The sequence below is a fragment of the Chanodichthys erythropterus genome, chromosome 16, assembly GCF_024489055.1.
Source record: "Chanodichthys erythropterus isolate Z2021 chromosome 16, ASM2448905v1, whole genome shotgun sequence".
Taxonomy (NCBI): Eukaryota; Metazoa; Chordata; class Actinopteri; order Cypriniformes; family Xenocyprididae; genus Chanodichthys; species Chanodichthys erythropterus.
The window spans coordinates 11,307,564-11,332,772 of NC_090236.1; the positions used below are offsets into that span (position 1 = coordinate 11,307,564).

The 25,209-nt window shown below is 35.9% G+C and overlaps 1 protein-coding gene across 1 annotated transcript in view; it reads right to left on the bottom strand.

Annotated features, from left to right (window-relative positions):
- Nucleotides 1-5,095: 5,095 nt before the first annotated feature.
- The window catches only part of sirt6 (sirtuin 6), a 32,095-nt gene continuing 11,981 nt past the window's right edge, over nucleotides 5,096-25,209 (bottom strand). Inside the window, exons 3-8 of the mRNA XM_067363234.1 lie at nucleotides 22,564-22,746; nucleotides 21,788-21,847; nucleotides 20,063-20,158; nucleotides 19,041-19,121; nucleotides 11,778-11,901; nucleotides 5,096-9,067 (exon numbers count right to left, since the gene is read on the bottom strand). Coding sequence (XP_067219335.1) covers nucleotides 8,708-9,067; nucleotides 11,778-11,901; nucleotides 19,041-19,121; nucleotides 20,063-20,158; nucleotides 21,788-21,847; nucleotides 22,564-22,746 — 904 coding nt within the window. The 3' untranslated portion in view covers nucleotides 5,096-8,707. The remainder of the gene's footprint in view (nucleotides 9,068-11,777; nucleotides 11,902-19,040; nucleotides 19,122-20,062; nucleotides 20,159-21,787; nucleotides 21,848-22,563; nucleotides 22,747-25,209) is intronic.

The following is a 25,209-nucleotide window of genomic DNA, read 5'->3' on the forward strand; positions in this document are numbered from 1 at the left end:
GTGCCGTCATTGGTTCAACAACTTGTCTATGAGTGAACCAATGACGATGCAGTTACACTGCATTATTGAAAAAGGCTACAGTAACGGGGAAAAAGGAGACCTTTCCCCATACGCAGTACTCGTTCCGTATCTCAGGGAACCGAGGTTACGTTAGTAACCGAGTACGTTTTCACCCAACTGCAGTACTTCTGCCTACGTCATGTGTGACATTTCTGGCGGATCGCAGAGCAGTGCAAGACGGGCATTTGTGGTTAAAAAGTATATACATTTTTACTTTAGATAATGGCTGTTTCGCTATAAGCCCCTTATTCCTCGTCTGGGATCATGTAGAGCTCTTTGAAGCTGCACTGAAACTGCAGTTTGGACCTTCAACCCGATGGTAACTGTTGAAGTCCACTACATTTATATTTACATTTATGCATTTGGCAGACGCTTTTATCCAAAGCGACTTACATTGCATTATACTATACATTTGTATCCGAGTATGTGCAATCCCTGGGATCGAACCCATGACCTTGGCATTGCTAGTGCCATGCTCTAACCACTGAGCTACAGGAAAGCATGGAGAAAAACCCTGGAATGTTTTCCTCAAAAACCATTTCTTTTTGACTGAAGAAAGAAAGACATGAACATCTTGGATGACATGGCAGTGAGTAAATTATCATGAAATTTTAATTCTGAAGTGAAGTAATCTTTTAATGACAAATATATGTTGGTTTTAATATGAAAATAAATTATTTGTTTGGAGTCATTTCAACTAGCCTGTTTTGTACTCCAAGATCAAGATAATTGCTTCACTATTGCTATGCTATTGACAATGGACCTTGTTAACAGAAATGGTAGGCTAATTTAATTTTTGAGCACTATATATAAAATCCATTTGCAGAAATGCACAATGAGTGATTTTGTGTTTTACAAAACAAGTTGGACATTCCAATGTTCTGTGATGAGAGCAGCATTAGTTAGCACTAAATCAGTTAAAACGTAACCCCACGTTTAAACTAATGCAGATCAATAGTGATAAATCATTGATAAATGAGTTCATGTTTTACCTGACAGACTTCAGTCCTTTAGATGTTGACTTTTACACTCAATGACATTTAAAAAGACAGAGAGCAGCTTATCTTCTGCAAGAAATCCATTTAAACAGTGCAGTGTCCATTGTGTGTCACATGCTGGCGGTGCTGCAGTTTCAAAATGCCACCTGATGACACATAGATATGTATATATTTTTATATTACATTAGATTAGTCCAACCCTGTGTTAACAACTAGGCTACTCAGGAATGCCTGGTCATATAAAACTATACAATTATTTAAAGGAGACCCAATGCCCCTTTTTACAAGATGTAATATAAGTCTCAGGTGTCCTCAGAATGTGTCTGTGAAGTTTCAGCTTAAAATACCCAACAGATCATTTATTATACCATATTTTAAATGCCCATTTTCAAGTGAAAGCAAAAACACGCTGTTTTCGTGTGTGTATCTTTAAATGCAAATGAGTTGCTGCTCCCCGCCCCGTTTCCAGAAGAGGGTGAGCCCATACAGTTCGTGCCTTGGATACTCTGCCAAAAACGAACAAAACATCGGTTTGGTTTTGATGATCATCTCTATCACGGCCACACTCACACACAATAATTTGCAGTTCTTTATCATGAAGGTAATTATCTGCAGGCGTTTTAAAGCATAACAGGTTAAACTTCTGATACATGATTTTCTGAGCTCACTATCCAAAGCAGAAAGCTGGCTGTCAGACAGCACAGCCTGAGTATTAAACTGATTTCTCTTACGTTTTGTTGCACTTAAACTGTGAAATACACACAAGGTTATGTCAAAAACACATAAAAGTTCACATAAACACAGTCATTTATGCAGTGTCAAACTGAGCACAATTATGTAATTTGGTGCTGCCAAAACATCTTCCCCAGAGATGTGAATTTCTGTGTGTGAGAGCGAGAGGTAGAAGTCTATATGAAAAGTTTTCTGCTGATTGTCATGACAAGGTGGTTGGGTAACAAAGCAGGAAGGTGTTAGTATGCTGCGGAGGCAACAGGACTGTTGAACAGCCTGGAGGGGGTGCTGAGATGTCCATACTGAGATGGGCTGGATGTCAAGACCAGGAATGATTGGATTGGAAAATGATCCAAGCTGTCTAAACGTTCAACAGCAGGTGGTCTGAGCTTGCAACATGGCAATCCAGGTGTCTGGCAACACAGAATACTTGCCTGCCATTACAGCAATTTCTGTAGTGTCATTTTCTGGCAGACTGTACAAAATTCTGCAAAAGAGATGATTAAGCTGGTGTTTTACCCTTAAAGAAGTTGTGATAGTCTTTTCTTCTCTGTTATGACATATATCCATTTATTTTTGTTTTAAAGGTGCAATATATAAAATTTTTGCAGTAAAATATCCCAAAACCACTAGGACAGTGTTATATATTTTGTTCACTTGAGTACTCACAATATCCCAAATGTTTGCAACTATTTGTAAATTGTGAGAAAATTGCAGTTTTAACCAAGGCTCCAGGACTTGTGAGGAGTCGCCTGTCAATTGCATGCATAATCCCAGATGAGGAATAAGATTATAATTTATAATTTATATACTTTTTAACCACAAATGCTCATCTTGCACTGCTCTGCGATGCACCACACATTACCTAATCACGTTGGAAAGGTCACGCATGACGTGTGCAAAAGTACCGATCCAGTGTCTAAAAAGAGAACATGCAAAGAGTAAGTCAAACGACCTTTACAAAAAAAGGTAAAACAACGATGTTGGACAATTTTGAAGTTGGAGGAGAAAATTAGATGGATTTCTAGGTCACGCTGGGCATTTCATGTCAGTCAGGAACCAGATAAAACCAGCAGCCTTCTGGTGACTGGACCGGAGCACCATTAAACACCTCCAAAAACATTTGTGCTTCAGTCTAGTATGAACTATAATTTGCTTCCTGCAACACAGCAGAATCCAAATGGTTCTATACACAAAGATCGATCTGTTAACAATCACTTCAATGACTCAACTGTTGCCATGCCTGGAAAATGAACTCATTTAGGCAATCTGAAGTGGATAAAATAGAGGACGCTTCTTCTAAGACATCCCTGTCTCTGCAGGGATTTTGTCAGAGCTATTGTTGACTAAAGGCTTTGTGCTGTTGAAAGTATCTCTGCAGACTTTTAAGGGTTCATGCGGTGAATGTACAACATGGATTTCTGGAAGGAATCCAGGGCAATGCAGCATAAACGAAGACTTTGTTCTTTGCATTGTCAAAGTTTTTTGTCTGTTTTTTATAGATCTTTGATCATAAGAGAAGCTTCTGCTGACTTTACCAGAACAGCTCTGGTCCCTAGAGCGATCACAACATGAGCTGAAGCACACTTTCCCCATGCCTCTGTTGTTTCATTTGGGGTTTCTGCATGAGGGCCTTTTGAACAGGGAATGACACAAGAGGGTTAGAAAGGCTTTCAATTTTCTTTCAGAAGTGGCTGGATCACTAGAGGACTGTCAAAGCAGTCTTGATGGCACCTCGGGGATATGTTAATAGTCTCTGCGGCAGCTAGATGGATGGTTGACTTCTACTGTCCCCGCTCATCAGCCGGACGCTCACCATCGAACACGAATACCCTCAGTTTAATACAGCACTTTGAAAGGTTCGTCTGGAGAATTCAGTGGTTTGCTGCTGGTATTTTCTACATTGCTCTGTTCAGTGAGATAACATGTTTGCAAATAGCTCCCTTCTAAGGGAGAGTCGTTATCAGAATGAAACACCACAAGTGACTGCCTTGTGTGCAAAAGCATCTATCAAATGTTTACATGTTGGAATGCCCTGAATAGGTATGCTACACAAATTTCTAAGTTGATTCCAATGGAGTTTAAGCTAACAACTCGATAAATACATAGCATGCACATTTTGACTAAAGTAATCCTTTTTAATTAGATTAAATAGCTTACACAATTAGTTATCAATAGTCTCTGGTATTAAATGAAATTATTATATATATATATATATATATATATATATATATATATATGTTTTTTTTTTTTGTTTTTTTGCATCAGATGGCAGCAATGCATTTAGGCATGTAGACATGATTCATGATTCAAGATCATCTGCTGTTATAACTTCAAACTGAGCATCAGAATGGGGGAGAAGATGATTTAAATGACTTTGAACGTGACATGGTTGTTGGTGCCAGTCCGGCTGGTCTGCGTATTTCAAAAACTGCTGATCTACTGGGATTTTCAAACACAATCATCTCTAGGGTTTACAGAGAATGGTCTGAAAAAGAGAAAACATCCAGAGAGCTGCAGTTCTGTGGGAGAAAATGCCTTGTTGATGCCAGAGGAGAATGACCGGACTGGTTTGAACTGATAGAAAGGCAACAATAACTCAAATAAGCACGCATTACAACGAGGTCTACAGAAGAGCATCTCTGAACACATCCAACCTTGAATCAGATGAGCTACAGCAGCAGAAGACACACCGGTGCCACTCCTGTCAGCTGAGAACAGCAAACTGAGGCTACAGTTCACAGACTCACCAAAATTGGACAATCTTGGCACACTTTGGGCCCCTTATATCCATTTGAGCATCGTTTAAATGCCACATGCATTGAAAATGTCCACCCCTTTATGACCACGGTGTACCCATTTTCTGATGGCTTCTTCCAGCAGGATAACATGCCATGTCACAAAGCTCAAATCATCTCAAACTGGTTTCTTGAACATGACAGTGAGTTCACTAAACTCAAACGGCCTCCACAGTCACCAGATTTCAATTCAGTAGAGCAGCTTTGAGATGCTGGAGATTTTCATCATGGATGTGCAGCTGACAAATCTGCAGCAATTGTGTGAAGCTTTTATATTAATATGGACCAAAATCTCTGAGGAATGTTTCCAGCACCTTGTTGAATCTATGCCATGAAGAATTAAGTCAGTTTTGAAGGCAAAAGGGGGTCCTAAATGCGGTGACAGTGACAGTTTCATCATCTTTTTTATACAACTTTATTGTAAAAGTACAAAAACAATGAACTTACACAGTATGTCACTGAAGACAGAAACAAAATAATCAATAAACATCTTATCAACGTGGGGAAATTAGTAAAGAAGATGACGTTATGAAGCATTACACGTTACACAACTAATATGAATAGATCAAGAAAACACTCATTCTCTCCAGCCTCCACACACACACAAAAATGTGTTTAACAAACTTATTAAATCTCATGCTAAAGCATTTGACTTTTTTTTTCTTTTAAGTTTTGAAGCTTGTCTGAGTTATTTTTCACCTCAAAATAAAAACAAAACAAAAATGTTGCATGAAGACAAAGCCTATTATTAAGTTGTTTTTTGTAGTGTAGCATGACAATTAAGCATATTCCCCATGTGCCAAATGTGTCATTCTCATTTTTAAAATAATTACATATACATACTCACAGATTATAGTAGTACTTGTTGTACAATCATAACTACATTCTATTTTGAGAACCTAATAAAAACCATTGAGAATACAGAGAATTATATATAAAAAAAAGAAAAAAGAAAAATAAGGCTACACTGTGGGAAAATGTGCTTAATTGTCATTTTATAATCTCGTATTTATTTCTGTTGATATTGGGCAGAAATACAGTTGACGACAAAATTATTAGCCGCCTATGAATTTAATTAATTTTCAAATAATTCCCAAGTGCTGTTTAATGGAGCAAAGACTTTTTTCAAAACAGCATTTCTAAACAGTTTATAGTTTATTTAGGAAACGTGTTTATAAATACAAATAGAAACTAAATTATAACCAAGAATTAAAAAAGTCTACAGGTCAAAATTATTAGCCCTCTGATGTTAAAGGGGACCTATTTTGCCCTTTTTCACAAGATGTAATGTAAGTCTCTGGTGTCCCCAGAATGTGTCTGTGAAGTTTCAGCTCAAAATCCCCCACAGATCATTTATTATAGCTTGTCAAATTTGCCCCTATTTGGGTGTGAGCAAAAACACAACATTTGTGTGTGTGTCCCTTTAAATGCAAATGAGCTGCTGCTCCCCGCCCCCTTTCCAGAAGAGGGCGGAGCTTTAACAGCTCAACAACAACAAAGTTGGAGAATCTCACGCAGCCAAAATGAGGATTGCCAGGATAAATTTGTGTAGTTGCTGTGGAGTTGATTCAATGCATCCACTAGCATGTGCCGTCATGTTCATCTTTTGTTCAAATCCAGCGTTGAATTGACCCTCGTTTGTGAAGCAGTCCGGCGTAAAATGACGGCATGACAACAACACTCTACTACAACAACTCTTCCTCTTCTCTAAAGCAGCCCAACATGGCCTCACCCACTTTGTTGTATGTTCTCAGGGGCGGGGTTTATGTACATTTTGGGATTTGTGATGTCACTAACCCAGAAAGAACCTCGTTGTAGTCCCTACCAGTCCTTTGTTGTAGTCCTTAAAAAGCGATTTCAGTAAAAGAAAATATCTCCCTTTGCTTTGAACTTTGAGCGTCATAACTTTGCAGATGTTGTTTATGCTCAAACAGCAACATTAAACACTAACTAAAGGTTAAAAAAAAAAAATCTATATTATGAAATCATAATCAAGGACCCCTTTAATAGTCAATAATGTATCGTTGTTTGTTGTTGTTTAGTTCAAGTTTCAGGCATGTCTTCTGAGTCGCCACAGCCCATTCCTCCTTAGCAAATCTCTCAAGCTCATCCAGATTTGTTGATCAACTGGCATGGACTCTGGTCTTCGTTGTGCCCCACAGATATTTCTATTGGACTCAATTCTAGGCTTTGTGCTCATTTGGAAGTAGTTCTTCACCAGATGTGAGGTATGTTTTGGGTCGTTATTATGCTGGAAGACAAAATATCGTCCCAAACCAAGTTTTGTTGCAGATTGCCTGAGGTTGTCTTTCAAAATCTTCTCATCATCTTCCTTTTCAGGATTCCCAGTCCCAAACGCACTGAAACATCCCCACAGCATTATACTCCCACTGCCATGTTTCACTGTGGGAATGGTGTTCTTTGGGTTGAGCGTCTTCCCCCTTCTTTCTCCAAACTTATGCAACATCTCTATGGCCAAAGAGCTCTAGTTTTGTCTCATCTGACCAAAGGACACATTTTCAGTATGCATCATTTTTCTCCAGGTTATCCTTGGCAAACTTAAGTCTAGCTTGGAGGTGTCTCTTCTTCAGAAGTTTTTCTTGGTCTGCAATCTCGCAGTCCATTCCTGTGCAGGGCTTTAGTGACCATCTTCGTTGAGACATCAATCCCAGACTTGGATAAATCATTCACTAGTGTCTTGGCAGTTGTTCTTGGGTCTTTAGAAACCTCTCTCACTAGTTTTCTTTCCAAAGTTTTTGAAATCTTTCGCTTCCTGCCTCTGCCAGTCTTGTGTGGGTCTCTTCAAACTTCTTGATACAACTTCTCACGGTAGTTCTTGACACTTAAAAATGCTTTGATAAACGTGTATATCCTTCCCCTCCCTTGTGAGCATTAACAATACTTTTTCTCAAGTCTAAAAAATTTCTTTTGTCTTTGCCACGAGTACATATCAGGATAGTATCTCATCAGCACATATTAATTTACTAGTTGTTTTGCAAGATACTAATCCTCAGCTTCAATGGACACACCCCCTACTGCTGATTGGCTCACTCTGACTCTTCCCCCATCATGCATGGACACACCCCTTTCAGCTGATCGGCTCACTTTGTCTCCTCCCTCATCATGAGTGGACACGCCCTACTGCTGATTGGCTAACTCTCTCCTCTGTCATCAAGAGTGGACACGCCCCCTACTGCCGATTAGCTACAAGTTTGTTGTCGCTTGGTCCGATCTACTTTCAGCAGTGTTTCTCACAAATCGCTTACTGCATTTTTAAGAGTGTGATTCAACTGAAATGCAAAATTCCCTAAAAAAACAAATGTTTTTAATAAATCTGAAAAATCACATTCATTACGGTTCAAAAGTTGGAAACTTGAAAACGCTTTTATAAACGTGTATATACTCTTCTTCCCTTGTGAGCATAAACAATTCTTTTTCTCAAGTCTAAACTAATTTCTTTTGTCTTTGCCATGATAACAGTACATATTATTTTACTAGTTGTTTGGCGAGATATTAATCCTCAGCTTAAAGTGCAATTTAAAGGCTTACAGGATTAATTAGGTTAATTAGGCAAGTCATTAGATAACAGTGGTTTGTTCCGTAGCTAATAAAACAGATCATTTCTTAAGGGGTGAATAATATTGACCTTTTTTTTTTAATAATTCTTTTATTCCAGGCAAATCAAAGGGCTTTCTCCAGAGGAAAATATAATAAGAAATTCCCTTGCTCTGTTAAACATCACTTGGGAAATGTTTGAAATTTTGTCTTCAGCTGTATCAGACGTGTTTCATGCAGTGAACCTTACTTTTACAAACCTGATTTATTAGAGGTTAAAAAAAGATCACATTATTTTACAGTACAAAACCATGATTCACCAAAACTGAATAACTGCAGAGATCGGCCGGCAAATAGAAATCATACCAAACTAAATTATCCACTAACTAGCTGTAATAGCACACACTCTATGACATCACTTCCTTCTGCTCAGTGTGCCTTCAAGAACTCAGCATCTAACAGGTTTGAGTCTAGGTTTTCCTCATGACGATGTAAACACGGGGCATATGGTGACCACACTTCCTGAGATGTGTCATTCAGTTTCTGTCTGATTGCGATACGGCTCTAAGAAGAGGGCTGTTCAATGTCCGTCTGTGCTTTGATTGGTCGAGAGTCACTAAACGCAGCTTCCTTTCCCTCTTCTTTTGTCTCTTCTTCTACTTTAACATCTTTCTTGCAGTTTATCTCGCCACCCTGCTCTTTCCTCTTTCGTTTCTTTGGGACAGCATCTTTATTTTCCTCTATCTTCAGCTCGATCTTTACTTCCTTTTTCCAGGCTCCAAAGGGGAGGATGTCCAGGTCTCCACCTGAGCTTTCACACAGCGTCGGCCCCGCCCACTCTGGAACCTCCAATCCCAGCAGCTTCATCAACTGGCCCATGACCTCATCTACATAGCCGTGGATAAGCAGTTGGGCGTGCTTGTCCTACAAAAACCAAGTAGCACTGTTAAGCAAAAACAACCAGACAGATTTTAAAGGGATTGTTCACTAAAATTTCAAATTGTGTCATTATTTATTCAAATCCCATGACTTTCTTTTTCTTACAATGAAGATAAATGATGATGAACAATGTCATAAACAAAAAGGTTCCATAAACATAATAGTCATTATGACTTATGATCTCATACAATAGCTTTTGTGAATGACAATTTAAGCCATTATTCACAGAAAACCATCACACATAGCTATTGTCTGACTACTAGAAGTACAACCCAAACAAACACACCCCTCCCTTCATTGCTCCGCCCCCAAAATGCACAAAATCCATTTTCAGGCCTTCCTACTTAGGTCTCTCCAGTGCTGGAAAGCTTCTCTAATATTAATGCAAATCCTAAAGCTCTTGCTTGATCATAACTCTTCTTTTTCCAGTGATATTCCTCTGACCCTTTCTCTTTTGTAATGTCTCTCAGCCATCTCTCTTTCTACAGTCTTTCTTCAAATCTCCCTCTTGCTCACTCTGTCTCCTCCCACCTCATGTGTGGACACGCCCCCTACTGCTGATTGGCTCACTCTGTCTCCTCCCACATCATGTGTGGACATGCTCCTATTGCTGATTAGCTCACTCTCCTCCCCCATCACGAGTGGACACGCCCCCTACTGCTGACTGGCTACAAGTGTGTTGTGCTGTTCAGTCTGATCCACTTTCAACAGAGTTTCTCGGAAATCTCTTACTGCACTTTTAAGAGTGCGACTGAGATGCAAAATTCCCTGAATAAACAGAATTGTTTTTCTGAAAAATCATATACATTACTGTTCAAAAGTTTAGGTTCACTAAGATTTAAAAAAAAAAAGAAATTCATATTTTCATTCAGCAGGGACTCATCAAATTGATCAAAAGATTTGTTTAAAATAAAAATGCTGTTCTTTTGAACTTCGTATTCGTCAATGAATCCTGAAAAAACATGTATCATGTTTACACAAAAATACGAAGCAGCACAACTGTTTTCAACAAGAAATGTTTCTTGGGCAGCAAATCATCATATTAGAATGATTTCTGAAGGATCACGTGACACTGAAGACTGGAGTAATGATGCTGAAAATTCAGCTTTGATCAAAGAAATAAATAACTTTCTAAAATATATTCAATTAGAAAACAGCCATTTTAAATTGTAATAATATTTCAAAATATTACAGATGTTTTTAATATAATATAATATAATATAATATAATATAATATAATATAATATAATATAATATAATATAATATAATATAATATAATATAATATAATATAATATAATATAATATAATATTTTAAATATCTTAACATGCCCAAATTTTTGAACCGTAGTGTATATGTGCTCCTTGAAAATTATTCGCCTGTTTCTTTCATTCTTTTTTTGCATTCTCTAGCCGGTCTGTGTGAAATGCACACTTTAATCAAACACAGCACAGCCAGATTACCAACATTACAAAACTGCCCAAGAAATGTCAAATTCTATTTCTTTACATGTTAAGCAGCTATAATACCATAAACACCCCCACCCAAAGTCTGACATGTGGAATAAAACGTATACATGTCAGGCTTTGAATTTTAAACAAGATTTATAAAAATCAAATCCAATTTGGGAAATGAGATGTTGACAGGAAGTGGAATCAATGAGGCAAGTCTGCAAAAATAACCTTCAGATGAAACATGACTCAAACATGGGCCGATAACACGTCTTAAAATTAATAGGATTAATCCAATAAAAACATTCAAGCCACATGATGAGATCAGAAAGGAAACGAAAGACTGATGATATGAGCTTAAGAGAAAACCCATCTCGACTCTGACAAAGCTGCAAAGCTTCTTAATCAAAATTGATTTAATAATGAGAATGAATGGTCAGAAAGGGTTTAGCGCAGCTGTGCTTTTGAAGGACACTAATCTGAGCGTGTGATGCTGTGTGTTCAAGCTCGCACATGCTGACAGATTTCAAACTTTCAAACTAAAATGTGTTTGTGTAAGTGTATGCATTTTAGTGTGGGTGAGGACTAAGATAAAGACTCTGCTGTCTGCATAGTCAGAATACTAACTGAAATTGATTCTAATACACTACTGCTCAAAAGTGTGGAGTTGGTAAGATACAGTACAAACAAATACAGTAAAAACAATTATACTGTGAAATATTATTACAATTTAAAATAATCGTTTTCAATTTTAAAATGTAACTTATTCCTGTGTTTAAAGCAACATTTTCAGCATCATTACTCCAGTCTTCAGTGTCACATGATCCTTCAGAAATCATTCTAATATGATGATTTGCTGCTCAAGAAACATTTCTGATTATCATCAATGTTAAAAACAGCAGTACTGATTAATATTTTTGTGGAAACAATGATACATGTTTCATCTTTGATGAATACTAGGTTCAAAAGAACAGCATTTATTTGAAATAAAAATCTTTTCTAAAATTATAAATGTCTTTACGGTCACTTTTGATTAATTTAATGCGTCCTTGCTGAATAAATGTAGTAATTTCTTTAAAAATCTTACTGATCTCAAACTTTTGAACAGTAATGCAAGTAACTATTAAAGACTGTTATACAAACAGTGCTCATCAAGTGAGATTTGACAATGAATTTCAAAAGACATCATATGCTAAAAACGTGCATACGTCAAAACGTGCATTTTGAGTGTTGGTGAGACATACATGTTTTGTAGGCTGAAGGTTGACTATAACCACCTTCCCTCCTGTACGTTTGGTTAGAAGAGGAAGATCTCCACTAGGTTTTATCTGAAGAGATGTACCCAACGTCAAGGCCAAGTCGGCTCGCCTGTGGAAACACACACACAATATCACCTGCTAGGGTTTGTTGTTCTCTTCTCAGAATTGGTGAATAGGTACTATTCACAATAGTCTCAGCCTCGGTCGGTACACCCACAGGCCATCTGAATCATAATGAACACACACAAATGTCACGATTCAGTCTGAACAGCTTCAGCAATCACATTGTGGAAGTGTGCTTATCCTTTTAATGATCCGTTTCTGCTCCATTAAGACCAATAAAAGGCTTAACAACTCTATAACCTGTGCTCATTATATACTGCAAATAAACTATTAAACCAAACCTTTTGCTGTTTCTACCCAGTTTCTTCTCGGATTCCATTCAGCATCATTTATTAATGCAAATTTGCATCATTAATATGCAAAACCCTTAAAGAACATGTTTCAGTCATATTTCGGCTCAAAGACAAAAGAAAAAAAATAAGAAATTATATTTCACATAAAGAAAGAATTCAGATCTTAAGAACCAAATTCTCATTATTGTAATGGTTAAAAAAAACAAAAAACAAAAACAAAAAAACATACATTAATTTAAATGCAAGTCATTTTTAAAATGTGGTTCTATAATTCTTTTTTTTTTTTTAATATTCAATTTTTTTTAGTTTAGTATTAATAATTATGGTACTGTTAATAATGTTAAGCTTCATCTAATATTTATATTTAATTTTCTTTCAGTTTAATTCCAATTAATGAAAACACATTTTAATGGTTTTAGTTAAAAATAACATCACTACTGCCTTTAAGCTGTTTTGTATGAAAAAAAAAAAAAAATGTAATATAAAAAACAGTATATAAATACAGTGTATATAAACAGTAAAACACATATTACTTTAAATGAAACACTTTACGGTAATGAGATGAGGGCACGTGCGAATCAACACAATGTCACAATGCAAAAAAAAAAAAAAAAAAATTGACTTAAAATAAGTATAAAGCAGCATTTTCTTTATGCAAAAAAACCCAAAACAACAATTAATTATCAACTAAATCATTTTAAATTTTTTTTTTAGATTTTAAGCTGAAATACAGTATTTAAAAAAATAATAAAGAAAATTCTGAATCAAGCAGAATGGGTCAAAATGTCTGACTAGTCAGTTGTTGGATGGACCATTTTGGCTCCTAAGCAAATGTCATTGCTATCCTGACATTTTAGAAAATATTTAATTATGAACACAAAATGCAACAGTAGTGGGGAAAAAGCTGTAAGATTTTCACAGACCTGAACTGTAAAATGAGCAAAGCTGTAATAGCGCAATGACCTTGTACCTTTAATCACTCCTGAAATCTCTTTTCATCTGAATGTCATTAACTTTATAAAGTACAAGATTCAAAAGAAACCGCACAATACTTATATTTGATTAAATATTAATAAAAGAGCTGCTTACAAGATAAAGAATGCTGGTTCACTAAAAGCTCCATTAAATTTCCATTAACTATTATGACTTAGATGAAGACGAACTTTCTGAATGCATGTGTAAAAGAGAGATTGGTTGAAAAAAAAAAAAAATCCAGACATCTTTCAAAATGAATTATTGCAGAAGGCTAAGAAAATGCAAGTTTTCTTCTAAAGAAACCACAAGTGACCTCAGACCATGAGAGAGAAAATTGAAAGAGTGAAAAACAGTGAAAGTGAGAATTACGAATCTCCTTTAAGCCTGAACAGGAGCTTGCAGGAGTTTGATTGGTCTTCTCATGTGATTTCGGCATGTCCTGATTTCACCTGAATACACCATCAATCCCAGAATACTCCACTGTGAAAACTACATGCTTAGACATGCTTTTGCCTAAAACACATTTGAAAGACATATCTATAAAGGTGTGGTCACATTTCAAATACATTTTGCAAGCAAAAAAGGTCATTGTCTATTGTCAATAGTGATGTATGAAGCACAGCTCACACATTACTCAATTTCAAACCAAGCAGCTTTCTGTTGGTCAATACAGTGAATTCACATTACCAACTCTAAACCCTGCTAGGGGTAATCTTTTGCCCTCATGCGAAATTCCTGTGTGCCTGAATTACCATCGAATCTGTATCTACCTGACCTGCAGTTGAAAACATCATCTGTTAAAGGGGACCTATTATGCAAAATTCACTTTTGCATGGTGTTTGGACATAAATGTGTGTTGGCAGTGTGTGTACACAACCAACCTATGTTGATAAAAATCCAACCACTCCTTTTTTTCTTTTTTTTTTTTTAAATCCCCATAAATCATAAGCAGTGTCTCAAAACAAGCCGTTTCCAGATGCCTGGCAGTATGAAGTCACAAAAGCCACACTGCCGTTTTAACATAGAACTGCCCTGAGTTCACAGCAAGTCCACAGTCCACCATTGCTGCACTGATGAGAATGTCTCCCAGGTGTTTTAGGTGTTCTGTAGCTGGATGGATTAATCCATATAGCTCTCTCCATTTACTCCCTAAATCTGAGCCGCTGAAGACGAGGTACATTCATTTTGTTTTTGAAGAAAATGCTCCGAAATTTGTTTACGTCTGTGCAAATCATTGCTTTGTGAAGAATGTCAATACAAAGGGACAATACGAAACATACAGTCTCCAGAGTAATAAAGATGAGGGGACTTTATCACAGTTCATCCGAGTTGATTCATGGATAAAGTTTACCATTTTATTAAGCACCACCCAAAAAGGCATAATGTATATATTTGTTTACTGTTAGTTCTAATGAGTGTTTCTGTGTACTTCACTGTGTATCTTGATGATAATGCAAAGGAGAAAGAGAGAGAGAGGGAGTTTATGGATAATATTTTAATGCACATTTGCACTGTTTTATTAAGCTCTTACAGTGATTTTCTAGTGTGAAGACAGACGCTTCATATTTTGTGTGAAGTACAATAACAGTCATAAAACTCATCGATAAACTAATATAGTGGATAAAAAGAAGACAATAAAAGCTATAACTGTAATTGAACTAAAATATACCTGTTCTATCTCCATGCAGCATATATTCACAGTTTCTGACATTATAGTGCATCCTGACTGAAACTTGACAGGGAAAAACAAGCCCCTGAAGCTCCGCCCTCTTAGATCAGCACGGCAGCTCATTTGCATTTAAAGGGCACACACTGAAATGGCGCATTTTTGCTCAACCCCAAAAAGTGGCAATTTTAACATGCTATAAAAAAAAATTGTCTTTTGAAATATACTTGCGGTGGTAGCCGGGCAAAAAATCCTCCTATTACCCACGGCACAAAAATGGTCTACTACATGTGACAAACAAATAATGTGTGATTTTTAACAGTATTTTTATTTATTGAAATTAATTTTAATTACATAGCATATTACATTTAATTACACACTAATATTATGCATTATTATGCATTGTCAATTATGCAAAATTACAGCATTTAAATGGTTCTCCTTTTCCTATGTTCTCCTTGCTGTCATATAGTGTCTCTCTCAGTGAATGGGACACAGATTTTACTAGTAAAATTTAAAAAATGAATAATTGATGTGTCAAATAATGTTCTTAGTTTTTTTCTTCCTGTGGGGGAGACTACAATAATTTACTATGAATTAAATGGAAATCAAATTAAATACAATTTATTGTGTAACCAATATACCAATAATGCCCAAAATAAAAAGAAAAAACTTAGCGTGTGACTTTTAATTATAAACAAGCCCGAAATACACAGGTACTCTTATTTTGAAATGTCTGTACAATTGCAGGCGGATCCTTCAGATTATTACAATCATCTAAAACATTTTATATAAAGGCCATGAAGTAGACTTCGGAATAATTCATTAACTTGAGTTCATTAGCAATCACTTGGCATAAATATTTGCTTTTCATTGATTGAGAATCACACTGAAGCAATCTGAACATAGAGTCTGAAGCGCTGTTGCACGAGCTTGTAGAACGTGCAACACCGCCCCCTTGTGACTTTGCAAAATGCAGCGCCCGTGGGAATGTTAGCAGGAGTAAACAGTTCTGACGCACACCACATAACGAGCAGGTACGAAACGACTAGTTATTCGATTGCGGATGGTTTCATTATCTTGCGTGGATATAAAAGTATAAGAGGATAAAAATAATAAAAGCAAAAATGTGTCTCCAAATATACTTGGGCGGCTGTTATTATACGTGGGCGGCCCGCCCAAGTAAAGTCTATGGGTCTCATTCATGAAACACGAGCAGAACGAATTTTTGTTTAAATCGTGTGTAAAGTGGTTCTGGCATAAATTTTTGGATTCATTAAAATGTTCGTATTTTCCAAATGTTAGTTGGTACGAAAGAAATCTACACCTGCTCCCAGCCACGCGTAAATAGTGCGTTTAACATCCGAACGTTTTGCTCATTAATAAGGCTGCATTTTAATTCACCTTAATAAGGTACATATTTACACAGCATTTTGAAAAAAATATTATATATAGTAATTACATACATTTTTTCTTTTTACTTTTATTGTGAGAGCCAGTAATAGCGTCTGCAAACGGAGCACTTTAATCAAATAATTAATTGATTTCAATAGGGCTGGGCAAACTAATGGCCCCTTAATTGTTATGGAAATTGTTTCCTAAAAAATGGCCAAAATCCTTCATTTGGTGTCATAATATGATGCCCATATATAGTTGTCAGTCGGATTTAATGGGCCGGATTTATGGTAATTGAGAATGAGCGTGCACGCGCGTCCCATTTACGACTGATTGGAATTCATTAACACACTCACACATTTACAAAGTATTTGTGAATCAGGAGCAGAGTTTTCGGGAAGGTCTCTTTACGTGCAAATCACTCACATATTTACTCGTATATTTACGAATGTTTCATGAATGAGACCCAATGTGTGGGAAGCACTGGGGGTATTTTGAGCTAAAATTTCACATACACACTCTGGGGACATCAGAGACTTATTTTACATCTTGTACATGGCGGCATAATAGGTCCCCTTTAACAAAATGTAATACAAAAATGACACCATGGTTTATAAGCAATGAACTACAAGCTGCATCACATTATGAAATACAAAAACAAAGACGAACCAATCGAGCAACAAAAACTATCAAATTTTACTAAAAACTAGACTTCAGAGTAATGTTTACCTAAAACTTCAAAATGTCACTAATCCCAAGTATGACCAATAGTATGCACTACTTATTGTAGGAAGCACCATTAATAACACACATCCCAATGTTTTTATATGAAGAAACTCATTCTTAATTCATGTAATATCGAGTGATCTTGTAAACTAGGAAACAAAAGGGCTTTTCACAGTGCACTTAACCCCTGGGTTTTCTTCGTTCTAAACACCGCTTTTAACACCAGATAAAGGAATGTTAGAATTTAGAAGCAGGGTTAGCACTGCTTTTTACCCAGGGTTTTGAAACCCTGCTCCGGAGCAATGACAATGACACCACAAATATGCAAATAAGAACGTTAACTCAGGGTTTAAGAATGTACAGTGTAAACGATTCATGATTACCCAGAATTAATTGTTAACCCTGGGTAAATTATGAGCAGTGTGAAACGTGAAGCAAGATAGCCCAGGATTCCACTTACCCGGGGATTAGAATGACCCAGGGTTAACTATTTAAAGTGTGGAAAGCCCTATAAGTTATATTACAGGAAGGCACATGCAGCTTATGCCTTAAAGCAAACTCTTGACAGCCTAAAGAAATGAATCAATAAATCACTGGAGGAACTCAAATTGTAACTATTGTGAATTACAAAAAAGAAAGGGAAAAAAACATATTCAAGCAATGTCTACTTCCAAATTCACATTTATTTTCCTTCAAACTCCAGTGTGTTTAAATAGCATGTGTAAGCCCAGAGGACAGTCACGACTCACGGGTCAGCTGTGCAGCTGGTTTTGTGTGATTGTTTTGTATGTGTGTGTGTGTCGAGTTTTGTGAGACTGCAGTACGTTCACCGCATTATAATTAAGTTGGATCTGATGCTGTTGATAAAGATTGAGTATCATGGCATTGAGAATCAAGGATTTCTAGTTCTAATTCCAAGTTATTTTAATACTTGTAAGGGAGCACTTTCAGATACATTTAATCAAATAAGTGTAACTGAAATTAAAATGGCTATAAGTAATTACAAACATAAACCATTTGCATGCAACACTTCAACAACCCTGAAGGTTTTACTGCAGCTGTACTTCAATATACTGCAGTTCTTTTTTTGTAAGGGAAATTTTGAGGATGTTGTACAGGAAAGGAGGTCAAATTTACAATGCATCACTGCCAGAACACACTGTAGCAATTTGGCTATATAAATAAATGTATGAATGAAGAACAGAATTCATTTTACTTTTGCAATACTTTAACCTAAATCATGATTTCTCTCTCTGCACATTCATAGGGATTCTTTAAAATTGGCATGTTGGCAAAAATTGGATAAATCATTTATAATAAACAACGTTCCATAACAAAAAAAGAAAAAAAAAAAAGAAAAAAGAATTGTCCTGTTTTCAAAGTCAATTTTAATGTCTGTCATGTGAAACAATTTGCATACATTACTGCAATTTATTTATTTTTTACTTTTTAATCTTCACAAATCATTGCAATTATCACCGTCACAATTCCCTGAGAATACCACATAAATTGGGTTACAGCTCCACAAACCAGTGTTATTTTAGTGTCATTGAGATACTATTACTATTACTACTGTTTTTATTAATAGTTTGAAATACTTTATTTATATTTTCCATTTTCATTTAATATACGTTTTTAGCTATTTTGTTGTGTTTTGTCAGTTTTATTAGGGGTTTTTTATGTTTATATACCATTTACTTAAGTTTTGTTTTAGTTATGTTAGTATAGCAAGTTTAACTAAATGAAGATATGAAAGGCTACCTTGGCAACTAGCTAAAATAAAATATTTTAGTTTATTTCCGTTAGTATAGTTCCAGTTAACTATAATAACCCAGCCACCAACTGGTCAAAAGATACTTATAAAGTATACATAATAGTAAACCTAGTAACTGCCTTTGAATTGCATTTCCTAAATTCACCTGTCAATAACCAAACGAATGTGCTCAATCTGCTTGCCTTGTTCTCAATGAGCACCGTTGTTGATTCCCTAAATGTAATGTCCTTCTCTCTGTATTGTTAGAACACACCTTCCTCATTCAGTCTCAGTCTCGGGATATTCATCTTCCTTACCTACACGCCTCATCAGCTCTGTTCAGGTCTCTGTCAGGCAGCGAGTCCTCCCAGTCCAATATAGTGCTGATGAGCTTCCCTCTGCAGAGAAAACACACACACACACAGTGATGAGACAGAACAAATAGCTCATGACAAGCACAGAAATCTGAGGGGGTGCATAGGCAGGATGCAATTGTTTTATGTTTATATGTGTCAGATGGATGTCTTTGAGTGCTTTATGTCAAGTTAAGAAAGCAGCGCATCAATGTCAATATCAAACTCTTACTTTTACTCTTGTTTACATTTTTTAACTAGTGACTCGCAGTCTTTTGGGATTACCAAGGTTATTATCGTTAAACTAAAAACTTTTTTTTTTGTTACTTGAAATAAAATAGATTAAACCATCAAAATATGAGGCAAATATTTTATACATTTTTAAATATTTTAAATATGATGGAAGAACAAAACACTAAACTTGGCATTTATCTGACAAAATTATTTAGCAAAAAAAACAAACAAACAAACAAACAAAAAAACCTACAGCTACAGGTTTTATTTTACTACGCAAAAGAAAAATCATACACTGACTACAACATTATCATTTATTAATATTTCATTGATTCTCATGTTTTTGCACGTGTTCATAATTATGTCTGCACAATCTGGCATGTTTCATTGCATTATTGAAAATGAAACAATTGTCTCCAAGTCCAAGCACAGCAACATAATATTTTTACAAAATCTTTAACACATTTTTAATAACATCTAAAAGGATGAAGATGTCAATTTCCCTATGCTGGACATACAGTATATTCACTAAAGAAATGCCAATTATTTTTATCATAATTAAAAATCATAAGTTTTTGGGCCTGGAAACAACAGTTTAAAAATGACTGATATTCCCAGGGTTTCAATTATGGTAGTTCACAGCAATAAACACGTAGAAATGATTTGTGTGTACATAGTTGTGAAATTCCCACCATCATGGGAAATCATGATGGACCTGATTATGGTCTACTCCTCTAAAATGGTGCAATCACCTGCAAGATCGGAGTCCTCTGGAACGGGTGACATCGCAGTAGCGTCCGGTTGGCTTCAGACCCATCACTCCAATTACCGTGTCCCGAACATACTGCCTGAAACAGCCCAGGGCACAAGTGCTTATCGCTGTGGCAGTGACAGAACCTGCACAAGACCCGTTGCCGCCTTTGATAAAGATTTGTGTCTGTGATCAATAGCACAGCATCAATACTGCACCTATTCATTGTCAAACATACAGTGTGCACTAGAAAAATAAACCTGAAATCAATGTGTTTGGAGACTGTAAATTTGGCAGCTTTAGGGCTGAGCACCAAAAACTTTTCTGTAAATAAAATGTTTTTTATAAAATGTTCTATTTTTTCTGTCCAAAACTGGTGGAATTATATATTTTAGGATACAATGCAGGATTTATTGTGTATACACTCTATAGCATTTAGTGATTTTAAGACAGAATTTCACAAACAAAAAATGCTTTGAAAGCACTTACACAGGAATATTCTGGATTCAGCACAATTTAATTTCAATTAACAACAACAGCATTATGGCATAAAGTTGATTACCACAAAAACAATAACTAAATAAGGAGCAAAAAATCAGCTACAATGAGATGCTTACAATGAAAGTGAATGGGGCCAATTCTGGAGGAGTTAGAAGCAGAAATGTAAAATGTATAATAAAATCACTTACATAAATTCTTCTATTAAAATGTGTACATTCTTTGAACTAAGCTATGTAAAGCTGTTTAAATAATCTTTTTAGGGGTTAATGACAACAAAGTTGGGATATAAAGGTTAGTATGTTTTTTTTCCCACACTAAAATCATGTTAACACATTGTTTATCTGGTTGCTGTTCTAATGAAAGAGTATTTTAATGTTTACAGATTGGCCCATTGACTTTCATTGCAAGTCAGATTTTTATTTTTTTTATTTTTTTTTTTTAAGGAGGGACAAATGGAAAAAAAAAATTGTGGTAATGAACAACAAATGCTGTTGATTGAACTTAACTTGTAATGAAGCAGGAATATTGCTTTAAACTGGGATAAGAGAAAGTATTTTAACATACAATAGTACACACTTTAAAGCCATTTAAAACTATTTGTTAAAAAATAGCTGAAGTTCATATGAAACCGGGTTTCTGCTGGTCTTAAAATCTTGAATCAGAGCAGAAGGTCTTACATTTTAAAGTTATGGCATTAAATGTTGCATGCTGTGCAAAAAAAAAAATGGACACCTTGCTCAGTATTTTTGTCCTGTTTTCCAATGCAAATATCTAATATATCTACCATTCAAGCTACTTTTATTTTGTAAAATGAATGAGAAATTAATGGATATCTGTTGGAAGTTGTATTTTGTTTTGTTAATACAACTCATTGTGTTTCTCCCTAGACATTTACATTTAGAGAACACTGACATGTGTTAATTTCAATTTATTCTTTAAATTTTCTTTAATTGGTCTTAAAAAATATCTTAAATGTACTTTCATAAAACCTGCAGAAACCATGTGAAAGCCGTAATATATGCTGCTGGTCAAATAAATTAAAGTCTGTCTTTTTATATTATTATCTGCCCTTAGCAACCAGTAACACAGCAACAAGTTTAAAACCATTCTGAATGTCTTCTGCCTGTAAATGATTTATTAAACTACAACAGAAAATGCAATTATTCTTGGTCTTGACGTGTGCAGACAGACTTCATTAACATGTTCAGAGAGATCGATTACATACTTGCCACACTTCTCACACTCTTCAACAAACATGTTCCCGTGAAGCTCCGATAATCGATCCCTAGCAGATACAGAGAAAAATAAACCAATAAGACTAGGAGAATGAGAAATTAATCAAAATTCATAATGAAAGAATAGAGCTATTAAAGAAAAGATGACAATCATTCATATGCCATTAGTTTTTATAAATATTTGGTAATAGTTTTAATTTTTCTATTTTCTATTTTCATTTCATTTTAATTAATTTAACGTTTTAATAATTTGCTGTCATTTCTATTTTTCAGTTCTATTCTAATGTGTCTATATCTAAATACTGCAATAAAACAAGTTGGATTTTTTAACATTTAATTTTATTTCAGTAAACGTTTATTTTATACCAAATAGAGATACTTTTTTTAATGGTAGTTTTAGTTTAAGAAAAAAAATACCCTGATTTAAATACAAAACATTAATAAAAAAGACAATATATGAAGACTAAGGGCTTTTAATTAGGTCTGCCTGAATATAATAGGCAATTCATCATGTCAATATGCTACATTTAATATTAACATATTCAACTCATCTGACCAGAATAAGACATGCTGATTGCATTTGCTTACAGGAGGGGAAAATTAGAAGAGCTAATCAGCATGACACATCTGACATCACGTGCGGGACAGAGGTCAAACCTTTAATCAAAACCGTATGAGAGACGTGGGATCTGCATGAAGCCAGCCAATCAGACTGCAACTGTTTGAGAAAGCTTTTGCTATTTTTGTGTGCAATATCCAGCATTACCTGGGGAAGCCGGAGCGCAGGTGAAGGCCGTCTACATTCTGGCTGATGAGGTATTTAAGGTGTCCCGCCCTCTGCAGCTGTAGCAGAGCCATGTGAGTCAAGCTAGGACGCGCATCCTCAAACGTGGTGTTAAAGTGAGGCGTCTCACCTCTCTCTTCCATTGTCCACACTCCTTTAGGTCCTCTGATAATCACAGACATCAGAGCACAGTGATCACAAACATGCCTTTGATGAAATACAGCCAGTTGGCCTCAATGTCAGTGAGGAGTACATTCTGTCTAAGCATTTAATGTTCAGAAAGACTGTACTGCTCACTGAAATTATAAAAAACTGAATGTTCTTTGATCTTTTGAAACATAGACCTTAATGAACTTTGAAAACATACTGTTACTTTCAAACTTAAAACGTATGTGTGGAAAAAAAATAAAATAATAATTTACTGCCAACAGATTTAGTTTTGAAATCTGTGCACAATGACAAACATATTAATGGTGTACTTGATTATAATTTCACTTTTTTAACTTTAGTTAGTGTGTAATGTTACTGTTTGAGACAAACCACATCTGCAAAGTTATGATGCTCAAAGTTCAATGCAAAGGGAGATATTTTCTTTTACAGAAATCGCTTTTTAAGGACTACAACAAACTGCTGGTAGGGACTACAACAAGCTTCTTCCTGGGTTCGTGACATCACAAACCCCAAAATTTACATAAACCCCGCCCCTGGGAACACACCACAAAGGGGGTGAGGCCATGTTGAGCTGCTTTACAGAAGAGGAAGAGTTGTTGTAGTAGTGTTGTTGTCATGCCGTCATTTTACGCCGGACTGCTTCACAAACCATTAAGAAACAACCATTTGCTTTCTAAAACTTCTTCCTGAGTCTCTCCATCAGTGTCGACTCCAGTTTGAACAATGTAAGGCTGAACACCGTTACTGACAATCCTCATTTTGGCTGCGTGAGATTCTCCAGCTTTGTTGTTGTCGAGCTGTTAAAGCTCCGGCCTCTTCTGGAAAGGGTGCCGGGAGCAGCAGCTCATTTGCATTTAAAGGGACACAGAAAAACTGTGTTTTTGCTCACACCCAAATAGGGGCAAATTTGTCAAGCTATAATAAATGATCTGTGGGGGATTTTGAGCTGAACTTCACAGACACATTCTGGGGACACCAGAGACTTATATTACATCTTATGAAAAGAGGCATAATAGGCACCCTTTAACATACAAACATGCATCTATATGAAGTGCATTTATGCTACCATTCAAAAGTTTGGCATTTGTAAGTTTTGTTTAAAAAAATTTATACTTTTTTTTTTTTTAGCAAGGATGCATTAAATTGATAAAAAGTGTTTATTGGTTTATTAAGCAGCATAACTGTTTTAAACAAATGTTTCTTGAGCAGCAAATCTGCGAATTAGAATGATTTCTGAAAGATCATGTGGCACTGAAGACTGGAGTAATGAAACTGAAAATTCAGCTTTGATCAATGGAATAATTAAAAATTACATTTTAAAATATATTCAAATAGAACAGTTATTTTAAATAACAATAATATTTCAAAATATCACAGTTTTTACTGTATTTTTGTTCAAATAAAATGCAACCTAGCTAAAAATCCTAAAAACTCTAAACTTTTGAACGCTACTGCGTATAGTAATAGCAACACCAAAGTCATGGGTTCGAATCCCAGAGAATCAATTAAACAAACCGATAAAATACCATAATTTGAGAAATGCAATGTAATTTGCATAAAAGCATCTTCCAAATGCATAAATGTAAATTATTCCAGAATTACAGTGCTATGCATGTTTTGTTTTTTTGGTGTAAGGTTTGAAAACCGTTATATAAAACTACATTCCGTCTGTGCAAAAAACCTTGGCTAACATTATAAGTGAACTTGAGAGGGAAAAAACTAAATGATCATGGATTTCCACAACCCTTGTTCTCCGGTCTGATCCTCCTCTCCCTCTGTGATTCAGTAAGCACTGCTGAGCTGAGCTGCTGGGAATCTCAGATGACAAAGATGGGGTTTTAGTTATCATGAAGAACAGCAGGAGGTTACTGTGCTTTCCAACGACTGCAGATGCGGTTACTAAGAGGGAAGACTCAAAAGTTCACTTAAACGAGCAGACATCTTGCTCTTGTACACTTGGGAATTTGCATTAACACACACACACACACACACACACACACACACACACACACACACACACACACACACACACACACACACACACACACACACACACACACACACACACACACACACACACACACACACACACACACACACACACACACACAACAGCCAATCCTTCTGAAATCCAGTTTGCTTTTTTCATGCCTTCCTAGTTAGACGCATACAGCAGCTTTCCCTGCCTGACTTATCAAAAGTTTTCTGTTCTTAAACTTGGATAAGCTCTTTCAAGTACTGCATAAACCCCTAAATAAGTCCTAGTCAGACTTTAGGCTATTGATCAAAGTCTTGTGCACACTGAAGCATATTCTGGCCAAGAATCACCCGCTTAGACAGAAAGAGGGCGTCTGACTGACATGTAAACCGTCAAACACAGTTAGCTTTTGCTTAATGTGACATTTAGGGGTGGGTAAATCTGAAATCGGATAAAAACAAAGTGGAAGATACATGTCT